The following is a 21,715-nucleotide window of genomic DNA, read 5'->3' as shown; positions in this document are numbered from 1 at the left end:
TGGAGAGGATTGTCAGGAAATGACCATTCAAAAGTGTTGGGGACTTTCACAAGGAGTGGACTGAGGCTGGAGTCAGTGCATCAAGAGCCACCACACACAGACGGATCCTGGACATGGGCTTCAAATGTCATATTCCTCTTGTCAAGCCGCTCCTGAACAACAAACAACGTCAGAAGAGTCTTACCTGGGCTAAAGAAAAACAGACCTGGTCTGCTGCTCAGTGGTCCAAAGTCCTCTTTTCTGATGAGAGCAACTTCTGCATGTCATTTGGAAACCAAGGACCCCGAGTATGGAGGAAGAATGGAGAGGCCCAAGGATTCCGAGTATGGAGGAAGAATGGAGAGGCCCAAGGACCCCGAGTATGGAGGAAGAATGGAGAGGCCCAAGGACCCCGAGTATGGAGGAAGAATGGAGAGGCACAAGGACCCCGAGTATGGAGGAAGAATGGAGAGGCACAAGGACCCCGAGTATGGAGGAAGAATGGAGAGGCCCAAGGACCCCGAGTATGGAGGAAGAATGGAGAGGCCCAAGTACCCCGAGTATGGAGGAAGAATGGAGAGGCACAAGGACCCGGAGTATGGAAGAAGAATGGAGAGGCCCAAGGACCCCGAGTATGGAGGAAGAATGGAGAGGCCCAAGGACCCCGAGTATGGAGGAAGTATGGAGAGGCCCAAGGACCCCGAGTATGGAGGAAGAATGGAGAGGCCCAAGTACCCCGAGTATGGAGGAAGAATGGAGAGGCCCAAGGACCCCGAGTATGGAGGAAGAATGGAGAGGCCCAAGGACCCCGAGTATGGAGGAAGAATGGAGAGGCACAAGGACCCCGAGCATGGAGGAAGAATGGAGAGGCCCAAGGACCCCGAGCATGGAGGAAGAATGGAGAGGCACACACTGCAAGATGCTTGAAGTCCAGTGTGAAGTTTCCACAGTCTGTGTTGATTTGGGGAGCCATGTCATCTGCTGGTGTTGGCCCACTGTGCTTCATTAAGTCCAGGGTCACTGCAGCCGTCTACCAGGATATTTTGGAGCACTTCATGCTTCCTTCCGCAGACAAGCTTTATGGGGATGCTGACTTCATTTTCCAGCAGGACTTGGCACCGCCCACACTGCCAAAAGGACCAAAATCTGGTCCAATGACCGTGGGATTACTGTGCTTGATTGGCCAGCAAACTCGCCTGACCTGAACCCCAAAGGGAATCTATGGGGCATTGCCAAGAGAAAGATGAGAGACATGAGACCGAACAATGCAGAAGAGCTGAAGGCCGCTATTGAAGCATCCTGGTCTTCCATAACACCTCAGCAGGGCCACAGGCTGATAGCTTCCATGCCACGCCGCATTGAGGCAGTAATTGCTGCAAAAGGGGCCCAAACCAAGTACTGAGTACATATGCAGCTTCTACTTTTCAGAGGTGCGATATTGTTCTATGTACAATCCGTGTTTTATTGATTGCATGGAATATTCTCATTTTCTGAGATTGTGGATTTGGGATTTTCATGAGCTGTAAGCCATAATCATCACAATGATGACAAATCACGGCTTGAACTATCTTGCTTTGCATGGAATGAGTCTCATATATTAGTGTCACCTTTTAAGTTTCTGCACTGAAATAAATGAACTTTTGCACCATATTCTCATTTTTCGAGTTTCACCTGTATACCTCATGGCTGATCTTCATCATGGAAGAAACAGTTCATAAGGAGATCAGAGGTCCCCAAAGACATGGATGAAGTGTGGGACCGGGTTGGTCATTGATGGCAGGAGAAGAATAAAAATGGATTCCTGCCCTGTGATTGGCTGAGTGCATTTTGTGGTGGGAGATTTCACAAACACTTGGAGGTCTATGGAGAACAATGTTGAACGGATGTGACCGGCATTCTCCAGCTGGGAGGAGTTTTGGCCTTATTTGATTTCTTATGATCATTGGCTCCATCTAGTGGCCATAATATCATATTGGGCTAGTTTTACTGATGGAGATATTTCAGAAAAATCACCTCATTATGGCCACTAGATGGAGCCGGTGATCATAGGAAATCACTGTGTTACTGTGTCACAGGTGGAGGAATGATTGTCTCATTGGTTTAATGAATGTTCTATAAATAGAGCCCTTAGTTTCCTTCATCAGACGTGGCTCCATAGTAATCCCTGAGGTCATACTCCCGCACTCTGAGGTCACACTCCTGCACTCTGAGGTCATACTCCCACACTCTGAGGTCATACTCCCACACTCTGAGGTCATACTCCCGCACTCTGAGGTCATACTCCCGCACTCTGAGGTCACACTCCGGCACCCTGAGGTCATACTCCCTCACTCTGAGGTCATACTCCCTCACCCTGAGGTCATACTCCCTCACCCTGAGGTCACACTCCCGCACTCTGAGGTCACGCTCCCGCACTCTGAGCTCATACTCCCGCACTCTGAGGTCACACTCCCTCACCCTGAGGTCACACTCCCGCACTCTGAGCTCACACTCCCACACTCTGAGGTCACACTCCCGCACCCTGAGGTCACACTCCCGCACCCTGAGGTCATACTCCCGCACTCTGAGGTCACACTCTCGCACTCTGACCCCAGCAGAGTGATCCCATCTAGATCACATTGACCTTTTCACTGAATTAGGTAGTTTTTGCACTAAAAATGCAAAATGCACTAAATGTAATTTTTGAGAACCCAAATACTTTATTTTACCAATTGTTTAGATATAAATATAAAAGATGAGGTTGTGCCGAGTCAATAGATACCCAACATGTCCAGCCCTAAAATGGGGTGTGCCATTGAGATGATGAAAAACGTTGTTACTGAACAATGGCCCCTAGGTGGCACTTGAACCCTTTCCCTGCCATGGATGTACTGATGTTGTACTGACCTACAGAACTGCCTCCAGCTGGTCAGGTGACTACAACATACTGTCATGGCTTTCCCCCTTCTGCTATGAGCGCCTGGTCTGCTGAGCTTCCCTCCACTCCACAGCCCCTCTGCCTGTCCTCTAAGATGGCTCCCCGCAGCTCTAACATCCCCCCGCAGTACTGATCCCTCCACAGCACTGATCCTCCCTCCGCAGCACTGATCCCCCCACAGCACCCATCCCCCCACAACACTGATCCCCACAGCACTGATCCCCCCTCCCCCTGCAGCACTGATCCCCCCACAGAACCCATCCCCCAACAGCACTGATTCCCCCCACAGCACCCATCCCGTCACAGCACTGATCCCCCCCACAGAACTGATCCCCCCGCAGCACCAATCCATCTGGCTCCCATGCTTCTGGCTTCTCCTTTCCCCTCCCATTGGCTTCAGCTGCTGCAGGGGAGCCACAAGGAGATCAAAATGTCCAAATACTTCCCCATCACTAAAACTCCCTCCCTGTGCTGGGACCTCCTACCGATGCCCCACCCCCCTCTGTTCAGTGCTGCTGCCTGACTTCCCCTCCTGCCCCCCACACTGGCTGCAGCTGCTGGATGGAGAGTGGGGGGGTTGTCATGTCATGTTTACCAGCCCCTTCCTAAATTGATTTGGTGAATGATTGATACCAATCACTCCTGTGTTCATTCACTGAACCATAGTAAAGGGTGTTTCCTGGGCTTCAGTTTTGTGAATGAATAGGTGCCTCTGTACAGGATCTTCCTACAAATCCCACCCATAGAACAATATTGGAGATAACAGCAGTATTGTCCTCACCAATCACAGCCCGGATATTTCCCAGTATAGGTCAGGAGGGGTTATAGTACAATAAGGGGCCCATAGACATGACATGACAGAAACCCTCATAGATATGACTTTGTCATCTGATCTATCAGGAAATGACCAGATTGGAGGACAGTCTCATGTCTGGGGGGTACCTGCACACAGTGGGGGCTCCTCAGGGGATATTGTGATTGGACAGGGCAGAATACCCTATACGTCCCCCTCATAAACCAACACTGGGAGGAGTCTGTGTACTCCTCCCCCTCCCCTCTGCATACAATTAAAGTAGACCTGTCATGAGAGCAATATGTAGAAATCCTCCAAACCATCAGGAGACGGGAAAAGAGGATAAAAGACCATGGGAGAGATGGTACTGAGTGTAGTGATGGATACCAGAAGGTGGGAGATGGTTCTAGAAGATGGGGAGAAGTACGGTGCATGTACTCACATCTGGGAGGTTGTGGGAACCCATCCAGGGATCAGACAACCTATCTGAGGACTTGTGGGGAATATGTCTGTCTCCTCACTGAAGTCAATGGGTGGTCACCCTCCATGGTCATCGGGGAATTCCGGATCATCATATACTAAGCAGGATTTGGATCCCGGTGGAGAACTTTCACCCCAAGAAAAAATGAGGGTGAGGTCAGCAGAGGAGCCCATAGTAAAGGAGGAAACTCTGAAATGTTTTCTTCAGAAGGTCGGAGTTTACTGGACAAGTGAATGTAAAATACACCATCAACGCGTTTCATGGCTTCAAAGTGTCACTTCATCAGGACAGGTGTAAGAAGACGATATAAAAATAGGGAATGAAGTAACAGTCCAGTATATTGTATTATAAAGACCCGAGTCACATACAATTCATGGACAGGACTGAGATTTATAGCATTCAGGATTTGTATGATGTTAGACAAGGTGAAGAGATATATGGAGAGGATGATCAATACATGGAGAAATCAATCTATTCTATCATAGAAGGGAATCAATAGATCAATAAATGACATCAACCAATCAATAAGATCCATTTCATGGGATAGATTTATCATTCTGTGCACTGGTGATGTTGGAGGATCAAACCGTGATCACTGGATATTGGAAACATTCCTATTGATCTGATGATTGCTGGCATGGATTCCTGATTGATTATTGCTGGGAATAAAGTCCAATAAACACGCAGATTTGATGGGATTATTGATAGAAAAATCTCTTCATATTCCATGGAATAAATATGTGTAGAATAGTTTGGATTTGATGGAATAAATCTCTATAAAAAGACTTTGTGGGGTTTGTTGGTTCTTTTCTATTCCTCTCTAGGTCTGGATTTCAGGAAGAAGAAACAATTCCTCCAATTTCTAGTGGATGGTGAGGAGGGGAGAGATTTGGGGGACTTTTGTACCTACAGGAGGTAATAGAGAGAATCCGGCTAGTAATTGATGAGAGGAGATTTCATTGGAGAGAATTCAGGGCTGGGGGCAGTGCTGGGGCCTGGAGGGTTCTGATTGGACCACCAGTACATGTGTTGTATTAATCTGGGGGTGTTTGTTATATCATTGGAATGATTCTAGAAAGATGACCTCCAGATGTACACATGGGGGGTGTCCCGGGGGGGTTACAATGTAGAGGGCAGAGAGAGAATACTGTATAGTGTGTAATAATATACAGTCATGTCCATAAATATTGGGACTTGGACACAATTCTAACATTTTTGGCTCTATACACCATCACAATGGATTTGAAATGAAATGAACAAGATGTGCTTTAACTGCAGACTGTCAGCTTTAATTTGAGGGTATTTACATCCAAATCAGGTGAACGGTGTAGGAATTTATGGATCTGACTGTATTTGGAAAGCTGCCCCTATATACGATGGTGTAAAATCTAGTTGCAGAGCGCCCCCTACATACAATGGTGTAATAGGGAGGCCTCTTCCTGATCCTGTTCTGGTGACACCCCAAATCTCAGGATTTTATATCACTTTCGGTAATAATTGTAAACAGGACAAATAGAGAGGCTGAATCTCCCTAAAGGAGGCCGAGGCAGCAATAGAAACCAACAGGAGGTCTCATCCCTCTCCACTCTCCAGAAAATCAATGCCTTTAGTTCTTCTGTAAAACAACCCAGTGAAGGGATGGGGGGAGGAAATATGTTTGTCTTTTCCAGAAGGTTGGATGCAGAATACTTTCATGTCCAGCATACTAAATGGGTCCAATACTGGGATCATCTGAGAAAATGTGTTCTGTATTCCTGGGAGGGAGGCACCTATGGGTTGGTGTTTGTAGAAAATGAACACAGTGAGGACAATGGCAAGTGCTGAATGCCATAAATGACTGCATGGAGTCTGTAGTGCCAGAAAACTACTCAATGTATTCCCCTCCCATCGTCTCCATGGTTCTTCCCCACCCCATCCTTTCTAGGCTCCTTTCCCTCCCCAAACTCTCTAGGTTCAATTGCCTACAATTTCTCTAGGTTCCCTTCACTACCCATACCCTCTAGGCTCCTCCTTTTTTATCCTCTTTAGCCTCCTTCCATTCCCCAACCTTTCTAGGGTCCCATCTGCTCTAGGCTTTATGCCCTTGCCATCCTCTCTTAAGCTCCTTCCCCTCCCTATCCTCTCTAGGTTCCTTTCCCTCCCCATCCACTTTAGGTTCCTTCCACTCCCCATTGTTTCTACATTCCCCTCCTCTTTAGGCTCTATCCCCTCCTCATACTCTGTAGGTTCATGCCCCTCTCTTGACTCCTTCCACTCCTCATCCTCAATAGGCTCATTCCCCTCTCCATGCTGTCTAGGCTTCTTCCCCTCTCCATCCTCTTTAGGCTCCTTCTCCTTCCCATCCTCTGTAGGCTTCTTCCCTTCCTCATACTCTCTAGGCTCCTTCCACTTTCCCATCCTCTCTAGGCTCCTTCCACTCCCCATCCTCGTTAGCCTTCCTCCCCTCCCTATCTTCTCTAGGCAACTTCTTCTCCTCATCCTCTCTAGGTTCCTTCCCCTCCCTATTATCTCTTGGTTCCTTCCCCTCCCCATCCTCTCTAGGCTCTTATTACTCCCCATGCTTTCTATGCTCCCATTCTCTCTAGGCTCCATTCCCTCCCAATACTTTTTAGGCTCCTTCCCTCCCCATCTTATCTAGGCTCCTTCCCCTTCCCATCCTTTCTAGGTTCCTTTCTCTCCCCATCTTATCTAGGCTCCTTCTCCTCCCCATCCTGTCTAGGCTTCTTTCACTCCTCATCTTCGTTAGGCTCCTTCTCCTCCCCATCCTCTCTAGGCTTCTTTCTCCTCCCCATCCTTTCTAGGTTTCTTCCCCATCCTCTATACTTTCCTTCCCTTCAATTTCCACCCTTCTCTCCAATTCTCCTTAGGTTTATACCCCCCTCCCATCCTCTCTAGGATCCTTCTCCTCCCCATTCTCTCTAGGCTCCTCCTTTCCTATCCTCTTTTGGTTCCTTCCCCTCCCCATCCTCTCTTGGCTCCATCCCCTCCCCATCCTCTCTAGGCTCCTTCTCTTCCTCATCATCTCTAGGCTGCTTCTCCTCCTCGTCCTTTCTAGGCTTCTTCACCTCCCCATGCTCTCTAGGCTTCTTCACCTCCCCATCCTCTCTAGGTTCCTCCTGCTCCCCATCCTCTCAAGGTTCCTTCTGCTCCCCATCCTCTCTTGGCTCCTTCTGCTTCCCATCCAAGTGCTGTTTACTAATACATTGTCTTCCCGCTGCTTAGTGGAAGTGTAGAGGTATGCCGTGTAGTCATCCGTGGATAATTAGGCCTGCAAAGAGGTCTAGTGTGTCCGGTGTGCTGTGGGCTGAAGAAGCTCACGTGACTCAGTGGACGAAACACGTTGCGTCACAGCATCATGACGCCCGCTTCCCCGGCATCCAGACCTCTCCACACAGCCTCACCACATCGCTCTGGACACACTAGACCTCTTTGCAGACCTCCTCATCCACAGATGATTACACGGCGTGCCTCTACACTTCCACTATGCAGCGGGAGGACAATGCATTAGCAAACGGCACTTGGATGGGTGAGCGGACTCTGCTTTTTGGACTAAGGCACTAATACACTGCGGGAGTCCCCATTCATGGAAATTGCTTGGCTGAGCTCCACCTGTCTGATGTCCTTGTTCCTATCGCTGGCACACAGGGCTCTATCAGTCTCATATTTCTGCTCACCCACTGCCTACTGCACTATCTATCCTGTCATTATAACCCGCCATCCATATACTGCCAACACTGCTATTACCACAATTATCCGTGGATGACTACGTGGATTACCCCCTATGGGATCTATATGGGTCTGCCATGTATGTATATGACCTCACTGAAGATTGAGGGACTCTCCTGTGCTGAAAGTGAATGGTGACCGCTGCCTCCTTTGACTCTACAAGTGCCCCGTTCCGTCATCTCTTTACATCCATCTACTGGCTGTCTTTGTGCCAAGTGTGAGATAGCAGCGTGTGGCTTTATCTGATATCTCAGGGACTATCATCTACATATGAGGATACCTGAGGATTGTCCTCCATGACACCACCAGGGTCTATTATACATGTATGTGACCCCATGAGGACTGATCGGGTCTGCCTCTACTATCAAGGAGCTTGATTCTGCCCGTCCCTTCATCACCTTCCATTGACTACAATGTCCACATTATCTACCCATTCTATTCTATTTCATGTTGTGTCAGTAATAAAAGTCACGGAGGGTTGGGAACCCTGCAAGGGGGGCAGAGATATGTGACTGCCTAGTCCAGCCTTTCTCAGCCAGGGTTCCTCCAAAGGGTTCTAGGGCTTCCTTGTCACTTCATTGGGCTGTATATGGAAGTGTCACCGACCAGCCGTTTCTGGATACACAGCTTTGTCATCATTGCACACACACAGGATTTTGTTTTTCATTCAATACATTTTTATTATAATTTCACTTTCAACAGGATTGCAAAAAAAAAAAAATCAGGAAATAGTAAAGGAAGAAATCTGATTGGTCAGGAAGATCCCTTGTCTGGAATGTGTGGGCGGAGTCATTATTATTGGTGTACATTACAATAACATTGCTGGGAGGTCTCTTCATTTCTCTGCTCCATACTTCCCGTCTTTATAGAAACGTCTCCTGACATTTGGGGGTCTATTCATAGAATGTGTAGAACCATTCACCTGGTGAAAGTGCATGTCCATTCCTTAGCAGATCCGGAGAGGTAAGTGTGCATGGATGGGGTGTAGGTCAGTCCTTACCCTAGATGAAATCTCTCATACAGACACAATGGGACTCATGGGACTTTATAAAGAGGAACTCCAGAAAAACAGATCAATAAAGATCTTCCAATGTTTTCTTCCCAATCAGCGTAGAAATCATAAAACCCTCCCAGCAGGTGTACAAGGCCATGAAATCTCTCACAAAGTCCATCAATGGACAATTCCTGGACAACAATCACCGTGGGACAGAATTCTGAGCACCATAAGGAGGATCCAGCAGCGTCATCCATCTCCACGCGTTTCGTGGTGCAGCGCTCACTTCTTTAGGAGAAATGATTCCTGCTGATCAGAGTATACACCAATAATAAAACAAATGGCGGCAGGACCATCACTGGCTGGATGAAAAGTGGTGTCAGGTAAGTCTTCCCAGGAGTTCTGTGCTGGGCCAGCTCCCTTGTTTATGGCGGCCGATGGACATGCTGGTGCTTGGGTCTAAGATGCTTCTCACCTACCATGGTAAGCCAGCCCCCCTCTGTGTTCTCGCTGGATGCCCCCGGGTCTGCCCCTCCCCCCATTTATACGCAGATTGCACAGAACACATTGGAAGATTTGATTGATGTGATTTTCTGGAGTTCCTCTTTATAAAGTCACATGACCATTCTGTCTGTATGAGAGATTTTATCTCCTGTCCATTCCTTCTCTGTGAATGGGGCTAAAACACCGATGTCATTAGGAGATTTGCTGAGCCGGGGGAATATTTTCCATCATTACAGAACATTTCACACTCCATTTATATTCTTCTCCTGATATCAATGGCCAACCCGGTCCCACACTTCATCCATGTCTTTGGGGACCTCTGATCTCCTTATGGACTGTTTCTTCCATGATGAAGATCAGCCATGGAGTATATCTGAGGTGTATATCAGGGTGTGCTTCTTCCCCACATGAGAGCTGGGATGTCCAGCAACATTCATCTAGAAGACATTTCCCGCACTCAAGGCACTAATATACCTCCAGAGTTGTGTGGGATCCCTGATGTACAGGAAGACAGGACTTCAGTGAGGAACATTTCCCTCATACAGGACAGAAAAGTGGCTTCTCCCTGTGTGAGATCTCTGATGTCTGGAAAGATGAGACTTCACTGTAAAACATTTCCCGCACTCAGGACAGGAATACGGCTTCTCCCCCGTGTGAGATCTCTGATGTATAACAAGTCCTGATTTGTATACAAAACATTTACCACACTCAGAACAAGAAAGTGGCTTTTCCCCCGTGTGAGAGCTCTGATGTGCGTCAAGATGAGACTTCCGTGAAAAGCATTCCCCGCACTCAGGACATGAATAAGGTTTCTCTCCTGTGTGACATCTCTGATGTCTGTAAAGATTGGCATTTAGTGAAAAACATTTCCCGCACTCAGGACAGGATTACGGCTTGTCCCTTGTGTGAGATTTCTGATGCGTATAAAGATTGCACTTTTGTGAAAAACATTTTCCGCACTCAGAACAGCAATATGGCTTTTCACCCGTATGCAGTCTCTGATGTGTGTAAAGACTGGACCTTTCTGAAAAACATTTTCCACACTCAAGACAGGAATACGGCTTTTCCCCCGTGTGGGACCTTTCATGTCTGACAAGTTCAAATTTTTGTACAAAACATTTCCCGCACTCAGGACAGGAATACGGCTTCTCTCCTGTGTGAGATCTTTTATGCATATTAAGATTGTATTTATAATGGAAACCCTTCCCGCACTCAGTACAGGAGAACCTCTTCTCTGTTGGAAGGCTGGCCGGGTCCCACACAGTCTGAGGTTCCTCAGGATACGAGGAATCTGATGGTCCATCTACACTGGGTGGTGCCGGATGGACATTGGAGGGAGCCGGGTTTTCTCCTGGACTATACTGTGTGATGTCCTCATCTTCTACTTTCCAGTCTGGAGACAAAGTGAGACAATCCTCGGAGGTTTTCCTCATCTCCCGGCCATGGACTAAAATACAAAGACAAAGAGGATTACTAGACAGGAGCTGATTGGTTCCCCCAAACCAGGACTCCGCCCACATCAGGCAGCTTGGTCTCTGAGGAGCTTACAATTCCACCCTCAAGGGAACTAGGAAATGGCTCCTCTGATCTCCTACCAGGTCATTGCTTTATTCATGGACCTTAGTCAGAGAGTGAGGAAACAACCAGAACTGTCTTTTATAGGAGGGACAGTGATGAGGGGATTATAGGACGAGGGTCCCCACCCCCTCTATCACTCATCACCATCTTCCCAACACAAGAAGTACTGCACTTCCTTATTTAGTCCATGATTTAGTCATGAAGAACAGCGGGGCTGAGCCCCACCAGAGGTCAGAGAGTGAGGATGGGGGGAGAACAACCAAGATGAAGACTGGACTGATCCTGAAGACCACCATCATTGGGGTATTGACTCCTCCCTCATTATCACTTTCTGTTTAAGGGTCCAAAGTTGGAGGATGTTATAACATTATTATCACCATGTAAAAGTCTGTGCTCCAATCACATCACCCGATATAAAATGTCCAGCTGGGAGGAAATGGGTGTAACAAAAGAGAATCCATATTATGTGTATACAGTGAGGAACAGAAGTATTTGAACCCCCTGCGATTTTGCAAGTTTTCCCACTTAGAAATCATGGAGGGTCTGACATTCACATTGTAGGTGCATTCCCACTCTGAGAGACAGAGTTAAAAAAAAAATTCAGGAGATCACATTGTATGATTTGTAAAGAATGTATTTGTCTTGCACTGCTGAACAGAAGTATTTGAACACATAAGAAACAGCAAGAATTTTGGCTCTCAAAGACCTGTTACTGTGCCTTTATAAAGTTCACCTCTACTCCACTCATTAATCTAACTTAGTAGCACCTGTCTGAGCTCTTTAAAGACACCTGTCCACCCCGCAGTCAGTCAGACGCCTACTACTACCATGGGCAAGACCAAAGAGCTATCAAAAGACACCAGAGACAAAATTGTGGACCTCCACAAGGCTGGAAAGGGCTACGGGGCAATTGCCAAGCAGCTTGGTGAAAATAGATCAACTGTTGGAGCAATTGTTAGAAAATGGAAGAGGCTAAAGACGACTGTCAGTCTCCCTCGGACTGGGGCTCCATGCAAGATCTCACCTCGTGGGGGATCACTGATGAGAAGAAAGGTGAGGAATCAGCCCAGAACTACAAGGGAGGAGCTGGTCAATGACATGAAGAGAGCTGGGACCACAGTTTCAAAGGTCACTGTCGGTAGAACACTACGCCGTCATGGTTTCCAATCATGCATTGCACGGAGGGTTCCCCTGCCCAAGTCATCACATGTCCAGGCCCGTCTGAAGGTTCCCCTGCTCAAGTCATCACATGTCCAGGCCCGTCTGAAGGTTCCCCTGCTCCAGTCATCACATGTCCAGGCCCGTCTGAAGTTTGCCAATGACCATCTGGATGATCCAGAGGAGGCATGGGAGAAAGTCATGTGGTCAGATGAGACCAAAGTAGAACTTTTTGGTCTAAACTTCACTCATCGTGTTTGGAGGAAAAAGAAGGATGAGTTTAATCCCAAGAACACCATCCCTACTGTGAAGTATGGGGGTGGTAACATCATGCTTTGGGGGTGCTTTTCTGTGAAGGGGACACGACTGCACTGTATTAAGGAGAGGATGAATGGGGCCATTTATTGTGAGATTTTGAGCAACAACCTCCTTCCCTCAGTCAGAGCATTGAAGACGGGTCGTGGCTGGGTCTTCCAACATGACAACGACCCGAAGCACACAGCCAGGAGAACCAAAGAGTGGCTCCGTAAGAAGCATATCAAGGTTCTGGAGTGGCCTAGCCAGTCTCCAGACCTAAATCCAATAGAACATCTCTGGAGGGAGCTGAAACTCTATGCTGCTCAGTGACAGCCCCGAAACCTGACAGATCTAGAGGAGATCTGTGTGGAGGAGTCGGCCAAAATCCCTGTTGCAGTGCAAACCTGGTCAGGAACTACAGGAAACGTCTGACCTCTGTAATTGCAAACAAAGGCTTCTGTACCAAATATTAACACGGATCTTCTCAGGGGTTCAAATATTTCTGTTCAGCAGTGCGAGACAAATACATTCTTTACAAATCATACAATGTGATCTCCTGAATTTTTTTTTTTTAATTCTGTCTCTCAGAGTGGGAATGCACCTACAATGTGAATGTTAGACCCCTCCATGATTTCTAAGTGGGAGAACTTGCAAAATCACAGGGGGTTCAAATACTTCTGTTCCTCACTGTATATAGCAGTGGGGGGAGGGGGAGAGCAGAAGTCAGGAGTATGTAATGTACAATATAGAGTATATAGTGCAGGGGTCAGGAGTACGTAATGTACAATATAAATAACACATTGGAAGGGTCAGGACTCATAATATCGGTATTCATTAATGAATGGAAGCTTAAATGTTTACTGTAGACAAGTTGCAGAGATCCCACACCGCTGCCTCCCATCTCCTGAGACTGCACTCAGTGACTTGGGTCTGAGACACTACAGACATATCCCTCCACCCGGCACAGCCAGCAGACAACAGAGAAGGTCCCCTGGAAGAGTCAGGCACAAGGCAGGAGACCCCAGTCACATGTCCTGGGTGCCTACATTATGCAATGCTTAGAGTAAAAATCAACATTTTGCTGCCAGCTGAACCCCAGAACCTCCATAAATCCAGTCTAGATACATAAATTGTGTCTGCAGCACAGAGAAGGAAGATTATCCGAGAGAAATCCAGGAATACAGGACGGGGAACACAGCTCAGGAAAGTGACCAGGGGATTACAGGCTGATATCACCCAGTCCCCGCCCTACTCTGGACCAATCAGTGAGCAGTATGGGTGGAGGAATGGATTTAGTGTTCATGACCCACCTGTGCTGATCTCTGTAGGAGTGTCCTCCTCTATAAATGTCCCCGTTATTCCATCCTCCTCCATAGACTGCTGATCATCCCTCACATACGCCTCTTCTTCTTCTGCTTTACCCTCAAATTCTATATCGATTGGATCTCCACTCTAAATCAAGGAAATGAGAGGAAATATCTTCTGTAAAATATAAGATTTATGATTGTGACATCACACACAAAATCCACACTTTGTCTCCACAAGTTCATGTTCTAGATGCTCCATCCCACCAACCTTGTAATGGTGAGGGATGGTGTGACCTTCCTGTGTGGAATCCCGGGAATACAGAGGACGGGGACATCTCTCTGGTGGGTTCCTGGTATTAGGTGGCTCCATCATCTCCTTGTGTCCTTCTGAAAACTCCTCCATCACTCCATACTCCTCATCCTCCTCTTTATACTCTTCTTTAACATCAATATTATCATCCCCGAGGATTCCACTCTGAAAGATATAATAAAACATTCATTGTAACAAACATGCTGTGTATAAATCACAGCTACCAATAATTGTCATCATCTACCTGATGATGGTGAGGGATGGTGTGACCTTCCTGTGTGGAATCCCGGGAATACAGAGGACGGGGACATCTCTCTGGTGGGTTCCTGTAGCTGGATGACTCCACCATGGTGTCCTGGTATAGAGCTTTGTGTTCTTCTAGAAGCTCTGACTCCTCCATCACCCCATCCTCATCCTCCTCCTCTTTTATCTCTTCTTTAACCTCAACTTTAGGATCTCTCAGGTTTCCACTCTGAATATATAATAAAAATGCCATCAATGGTAACAATGCATATAATGTACAGATCCTAATGATACTAGAAAGAAAATAATAACCAGATATCTTTCTAATCAAACTAATGAGACATATAATATAGACAAATTCATCGGCTGTAATAGGAAATATGTAGTCTATTAGAATGCTCCAAAACAGTATGTGGGTCGTACCACGAGAAGGTTGAGGGACCGTCTGCAGGAGCACATTTATAAAATTAAAAAAGGATATAAGGAGCATTCCCTCTCCTTACATTATAGGTGATATCAGAAGAGAGATCCCTCCTCACTTATGTTTATAGGGATAGATACTATCATCCCGCACTGGAGAGGGACATATAAGACTCGGCCAGTATCCCAACTGGAGACCAAACAAATTTACGAGTTAGGTACCCTGCACCCGGCAGGACTCAATATTGAGTTAGATGTTAATTGTTTTATCGATAATAGTTAATTTCATTTGAACATTTTTTAATGTGTGCTTTTAGCATAAATATTTTAATTCTTATGTATTATTCTTACAATACTGTTATATTCATATCATATGTGATTTCAGTCTTAGTACATTCGTTAACGCTCATCAGATCTTTTGCCAAATCCTTCTGATGTCCATTTTTTGTTCTAAAATTTTTTTTTTTATAATAATATAATTATTTATTCTATTGTAAGGTTTATGTTGGTTACCTTGAGTGCTTAGCTGCTGACTGGATAGCGCTCGCTTTTTAAATTTTTTTCTAATGTACAGATCCTAATCATACTATCAGTGATTGTTCCTCATCTACCTGATGATAGTGAGGGATGGTGTGACCTTCCTGTGTGGAATCCCAGGAATACAGAGGACGGGGACATCTCTCTGGTGGGTTCCTGGTATTAGGTGGCTCCATCATATCCTTGTGTCCTTCTGAAAACTCCTCCATCACTCCATACTCCTCATCCTCCTCTTTATACTCTTCTTTAACATCAATATTATCATCCCCGAGGATTCCACTCTGAAAGATATAATAAAACATTCATTGTAACAAACATGCTGTGTATAAATCACAACTACCAATAATTGTCATCATCTACCTGATGATGGTGAGGGATGGTGTGACCTTCCTGTGTGGAATCCCGGGAATACAGAGGACGGGGACATCTCTCTGGTGGGTTCCCATGACTGGATCCATCTGTAGGAAACACACACACTGACTGAATCCATTGTTTCTATGTGTTTATCAGATGATGGGGGATCTAGGTGGATCCTCCGTACTGCTCTCTCCTTTACAATAAAGTCTCCTCTTACCCGGTGATGTGAGGGGCGGCTGATTGTCCATCATGACGTCCTTGTAGAGGTCCTTGTGTCCTTCTAAATACTCCCACTCCTCCATGGAGAAATAGACAGTGACACCCTGACACCTTATAGGAACCTGACACACACAATGATACAGTCACCATCCAGACACATCCCTTGTCTGTTACTGGAGAATGTCCCAGAATTCCCGGCACCGCTCACCTCTCCTGTCAGCAGCTCAGTGATCTCTCTGGTGACTTCTAGAATCTTCTTCTTCTTTCTCTCTTCTATCAGGGAGGGAGGTGGAGGCAATGTGATGTCATATGATCTCCAGACTTCACAGGAGGAAAACTCTACATCTGAACACAAAGAGTAAAATCAAATGATATTCCCAGAATCCTCCTCACCTCTCCATTCAGGTCTATGTTTTAGTAAAGCTCCACTTCAGGCTGAGGTATAAGGAATTCTGACATCATTACATAAAATGAAGGATCAACAGTTCTGCTTTGGTTGTGAGGATGTAAAGGGTCCGCCCACATCCTAAGAGCACTGAAAAAAGAAAAAAGAGCTGGATGGAGGGACATTGGGAGGAGGAGCTGTGAGGTCAGTGTGATGTCATAAGATCCTCTGACTCTGGATGGAGGGACATTGGGAGGAGGAACTGTGAGGTCAGTGTGATGTCATAGTATACTCTGACTCTGGATGGAGGGATATTGGAAGGAGTAGAAGCTGTGAGATCAGTGTGATGTCATAGGGTTCTCTGAATCTGGATGGAGGGACATTGGGAAGAGGAGCTGAGATCAGTGTGATGTCATAGGATACTGACTCTGGTTGAAAGGACATTGGGAGGAGGAGCTGTGAGGTCAGTGTGATGTCATAGGATTCTCTGACTCTGGATGGAGGGACATTGGGAGGAGGAGCTGTGAGGTCAGTGTGATGTCATAGGATTCTCTGACTCTGGTTGGAAGGACATTGGGAGGAGGAGCTGTGGGGGGTGCTCTGTGAGGTTTCTGTACATCTATACCTGGCGTGTCCCACCCGGTACAGATGTACAGTGGATGAGAGTGGATATGGGAGTGGATATGTGCATGCTTTAGATTGGAGGGGAAGGCACCATTAGAGAGGGAAAGATTGAAGATGTGAGTGAGGGAGCATAGGATGGAAGAAGAGGGTGACCGTAGTAGCTGTGAGGGGACAGGATCCAGGGGGCAGGTAGTGAGACGGGCTTCTGAGAAAACCTTAGTGACCTCTTCAGTAGTAGCGAGGTCAGAAGAGGAAAGTGTTGAGGGAGGTTTAGTATAAGGAATGCTAAGTGGAATGGATGTCTGTGCAGTGGCGATGCCCCTATGAATTGCATCAATCTTGTTTTTGAAATGATTTGTAATCTCATGAGCAGTGAGTGAGGTGCTGGGTGGAGGTGGAGAAAGTAGAGAGTTAAAAGTAGAGAAGAGACAATGAGGACTGGATGACAAGGTATTAATGAGAGTGACAAAGTCGTCTTGTTTGGCAGCATGGAGGGAGGAATTGTATGTGAAGAAAGCAGATTTACATCGGGTGAATGCTTGCTGGGATTTGGTTTTATGCCACAATCACTCCAGCGCATGACTATGTTGTTTAAGATGTCCGGTGTGGTCAGTCTGCCACGGATGTAATGGTCGGGGCCTGATGCTTCCTGTTGTTAGAGGAACAAGTGAGTCTAATGTGGATGACAGTGAACTGTTATAGACAGCAGTGGCCAGGTCAGGGCAGGACAGGGGAGAGATTCTGTCATAGAGTTGGTCAGTTGCAGAGTGGAAAGGAGCCGGGTTCAAGTTGTGAAGGTTTCTGCGGGTAATTGTTTGCTGCTTGGAGGGATAGGTGTTTGAAGACGAGGAGACTGTGAAGGTGATGAGATTGTGATCAGAGAGAGGAAAGGGGGTGTTTGTGAGGTTGTAGGGAGTGCAAAGATGGGAGAAAACAAGGTCTAATGTATTCCCATCAGAGTGAGTGGAGGACGTGTCCATTGTGTTCAGGACATTTACTACAAATGACATTTCTCTCTCTTTCTTCCTATTTGAATCTTATGAAACAAAGACATAGATATTCCAATCCCCCTAAATATCCCCCCATCCCCCGCCTCTAACTAAAGTCATAAAATCTGCTAGTACAGACTGATGAGGTGAGAAGGTGACACCTCTCCACAATGAGGAGAATGTTCCGGCCCCGGAAGTGGGGGAATGTTCTGCCCCTGAAGGGGTTAATCTGGGTTCCCACACTATATATGTGTGTATCATCATCTGCTGGAGATAAAAGACGTCACAGTGACTATGGAGGAAGAGGACAGACATGACTATGGAGGAAGAGGATGGACATGACTATGGAGGAAGAGGACGGACATGACTATCAAGGAAGAGAACAGATATTCCGGGGGGGGGGTGGTTACTGGGTGTAAATAGAACATAACATCTTATTACCTCCTCTGCTGCCACTTCCAGCAATGTCTCCTCTCTACTTCCTGTCTGTACCTGACATCACTTCCTGTCTGTATCCAACATCACTTCCTGCTTGTATTCCATAGAGACTTCCTGTCTTGGTAGAGGTGAGATCACCACCTTGTGGAGCTCAGAGGAACTGCATGTCAGGGAAGGGCTGTGGAATAGACAGGTAGGCCTAGTGGCAGGGAAACGCACTGACTGATGACAACCACCACCAACAGACCGAAGTCCCTCAGGGCGCAGAGTCTAAGTCCCAGGCTGCCCTTCACCAGGGCCCCTGATGGTGGGGATGGACGCAGCCAGAAACCAGGTCGCGGCCCCTGAGACACCCCGGCTGCGGTAATGGCCGCCGCCAATGGTGTGTAGCTGGTAGGAATGACAATAGCGTAGTCAGGCAGGCCGGGTCGACAACAACGGGACAAAACGGTACAGAACAGTAGACAAGAATCACAGGTCACGGGCCGGGTTCAGCAACGGAAGGTCAGATCAAAGGAAAACACAGAGAATGGTCTAGTCACAAGCCGAGTCAGATACCAGAAGAGTCACGAGAGTATACACAGAGCAGTAGCGACACAAGACACAAGTGCAAAGAGCATGTGTGGATCACAGGCTTATATGTACTCAGCCACACCCCTCTGGGGGATGGACCTCAGAGACCTGAAGGCATAAAAGACTCCCACCATGCTCTGAAGAAACCCAAGATGGACGCCAGTACATGAAGTCGCACAATCTCTGGGAAAAGGTAGGACCTTGACTCTGCAGCCCCGAGAAGCGTCTGGTAGTGTGACCCCGGCCTTGTGCTGCGTGTGTATGGACTGTACATCCTTATAGAGGGGTCACCTCCACTCCCACCAAGGGGGACAGAAATATATGACTGCCTAGTCCAGCCTTTCTCAGCCAGGGTTCCTCCAAAGGTTTCTAGGGGCTCCTTCAGCAATGAACAATTCCTCTCTCTTAGTAACAAATGGCATCAATGATCTGTAAAATCCATTTCTTGGAATACATCACAGGACACAAAGCATCTTTATAAATCCTTCCTAACACTGTTATGCCCACCTACAGGTGATCAGACATTGGCCAACAATAGACAGGACGTCCCCTTGTAGAGCATATCTCCGACATAGGAAAGGTTTGCAGCAAGCCATAGCCCATAACAGGAGGGGACGGATCTCTGGGATTCCTGAGGGACTCCAAGAAATGGATTTTACAGGTAAACCAAAAAATTTCATTTTCTTTGTTGCACATCACAGGACACAGAACATCTTTTACATTCCTAACAGGGACGTCCCACCTAGAACATAAGGGGAGGACAACAAGCCAACAGGTCCCAAAAACAACCAGAAATAGGAAAGAACCTCATGCAGCAGCCTGGAAAAACTTGTGCCCAAAGGGAAGTGTCCTTAGCAGTCCTTAACAGAAAGAGATCCCATAGAAACAATGACAGGCTGACTGCAAGAACATGAATGACATCTAGTACCAACGCATGCAACTAGAAAGTGTAATGCAATCAGCAACTGAAAGAAGAGACCGCCAAGGCTGAAATCTGACTCTTGGTTATACACAATGCCAGGCACACATTAACCCCCCACCCCAAGAAGGAAACCAAGACACGGCCCAAAACAAGGAGGGAACCTCTTAGGTCAACAAAACACAAAATATGATTGTAAAGATCTGAAGGAAGTCTCCCTAATTTAGAATTCCTAGTCTTCAAAAAAGCAGAAACAACAAAAGGCCTAGATACTTCTGTCTCTCAAAACCTTTTTGGCTGCAATAGTCAATCCAGTATGCCCACTGACACCATAAGGCTAGAAAAAACAGAGTTAGGCTTACCGGTAACTCCTTTTCTATGAGCCTTCCAGGACAGCCACTTAAGACGTAGAGCTCCTCCCTCTGGGTCACTAAACATGTAATCCCAACGCCTTAAAGGCGGACCTCCAGGCCTCCATCCTCTCCTTGATAGGAGATCCAGGTGATAATGCTTCACAAAGATAGAGAACCTGGACCAGGTGGCCGCCTTACATATCTCCTCTGGCGAAGCATTTGCTCTCTCTGCCCAGGATGCTGATAAGGATCTGGTTGAGTCTGCATTAACAAACGGGGGAGGAATCTGTAATAATTTATAAGCTTCCATAATATCTAACCTAATCCACCAAGCTATGGTGGATTTATGTGCTCTGGAACCTTTCCATGTTCCTGCAAAAAGCACAAAAACGGAATCCGAATTTCTAAATTCTCGGGATCTACTGAAATAGACCATAAGGCTTCTTTTCACATCAAACGAATTCAATCTTTCTTCCTCCCTACTGCCGGGAGAAGAATAGAAGGTCAGTAGGACTATATCCTGAGACCTATGAAAGGAGTAGGACACTTTAGGAAGAAAACCTGGATCTCTTTTGAGCACAACCCTGTCTTCAAAAACAGTCAGATAGGGCTCCCTAATTGAGGGCCGATGCCTGCACTTTTAAGATGCTGATCGAGAGCCCCTGATCTGCCCCTTCCTGAAAGAAATCTAAAACTGCTGGAATGTCTGGAAGGCCCTGCCGTTTACTTAACAACCAGGAGTTGAATTTCTTCCAGACCTTCACATAAATAGCTCTGGTTACTGGTTTACAGCAGTTTACCAAAGTTTTTATTATGGTGTCTGAAAACCCCCTGAGCTTTCAGGAGTTGCTCTTCAGAAACCATGCTGCCAACTTCAAGGCTCTGATCCGAGGATGTAGAACAGGACCTTGTGAGATCAGATCCTCCCTCTCTGGAAGTGGGAATGGGGGAGCTGAGATAAGGCTTTGCAGCAGAGAAAACCAGGGTCTCTTAGCCAGAATGGTGCTATCAGAATGAGATCTGTCTTTTCTATCAGAAACGTCTGCAGAATTGCTGGAATCAGTCTCACTGGAGGGAATGTGTAAGAGAGGTTGAAATCCCATGTGCTTGTCAGGGCATCCACCCCCAAGGCCTGCTCTCACATCCAGTTGTGTTCAAAATAATAGCAGTGTGTTGAAAAAAGTGAATAAAGCTGAAAATCCTTCTAATAGCTTTTATTTCCATCCACACAAATGCATTGGGAACACGACACATTCTATTCCAAATCACAACATGAAGAAAAATACATCAAATTTGTGTTGTTCCTCTAAAAAAATGGAAGAAAAGTGAATATTAGACGGTTCAAAAAATTTGCAGTGTTTGTATTCTTCTTTACAAACTCAAACATTCACTATATAAACTGAGAAATGTTTGAAGATTTTGCTTTCCTTTGAATGACTTCATGAATATTTGGTTGTAGTCGCACTGTTTATGAGAACTGCTGTACATCTGTGTTGCATGGAGTCACCCAACTTCTGGCCCCTGTGATCAGGTATTCCAGCCCAGGATGATTGGACCACATTCCACAGTTCTTCTCTATTTCTTGGTTTTGCCTCAGAAACGGCATTTTTGATG

General features: G+C 46.6%; 1 protein-coding gene across 1 annotated transcript in view; it reads right to left on the bottom strand.

The window, feature by feature from the left end:
* The window catches only part of LOC149443555 (uncharacterized), a 188,290-nt gene that overhangs the window by 100,964 nt on the left and 65,611 nt on the right, over positions 1–21,715 (bottom strand). Inside the window, 1 exon segment of the mRNA XM_089655569.1 lies at positions 9,995–10,547. Coding sequence (XP_089511695.1) covers positions 9,995–10,547 — 553 coding nt within the window.

The sequence above is a fragment of the Staurois parvus genome, unplaced genomic scaffold (assembly GCF_062004578.1).
Source record: "Staurois parvus isolate SC_StPar_1 unplaced genomic scaffold, SC_StPar_1.0 ptg000849l, whole genome shotgun sequence".
Taxonomy (NCBI): Eukaryota; Metazoa; Chordata; class Amphibia; order Anura; family Ranidae; genus Staurois; species Staurois parvus.
The sequence above is the reverse complement of the archived record's forward strand: the minus strand, read 5'-3'. Positions and strand labels throughout refer to the sequence as shown.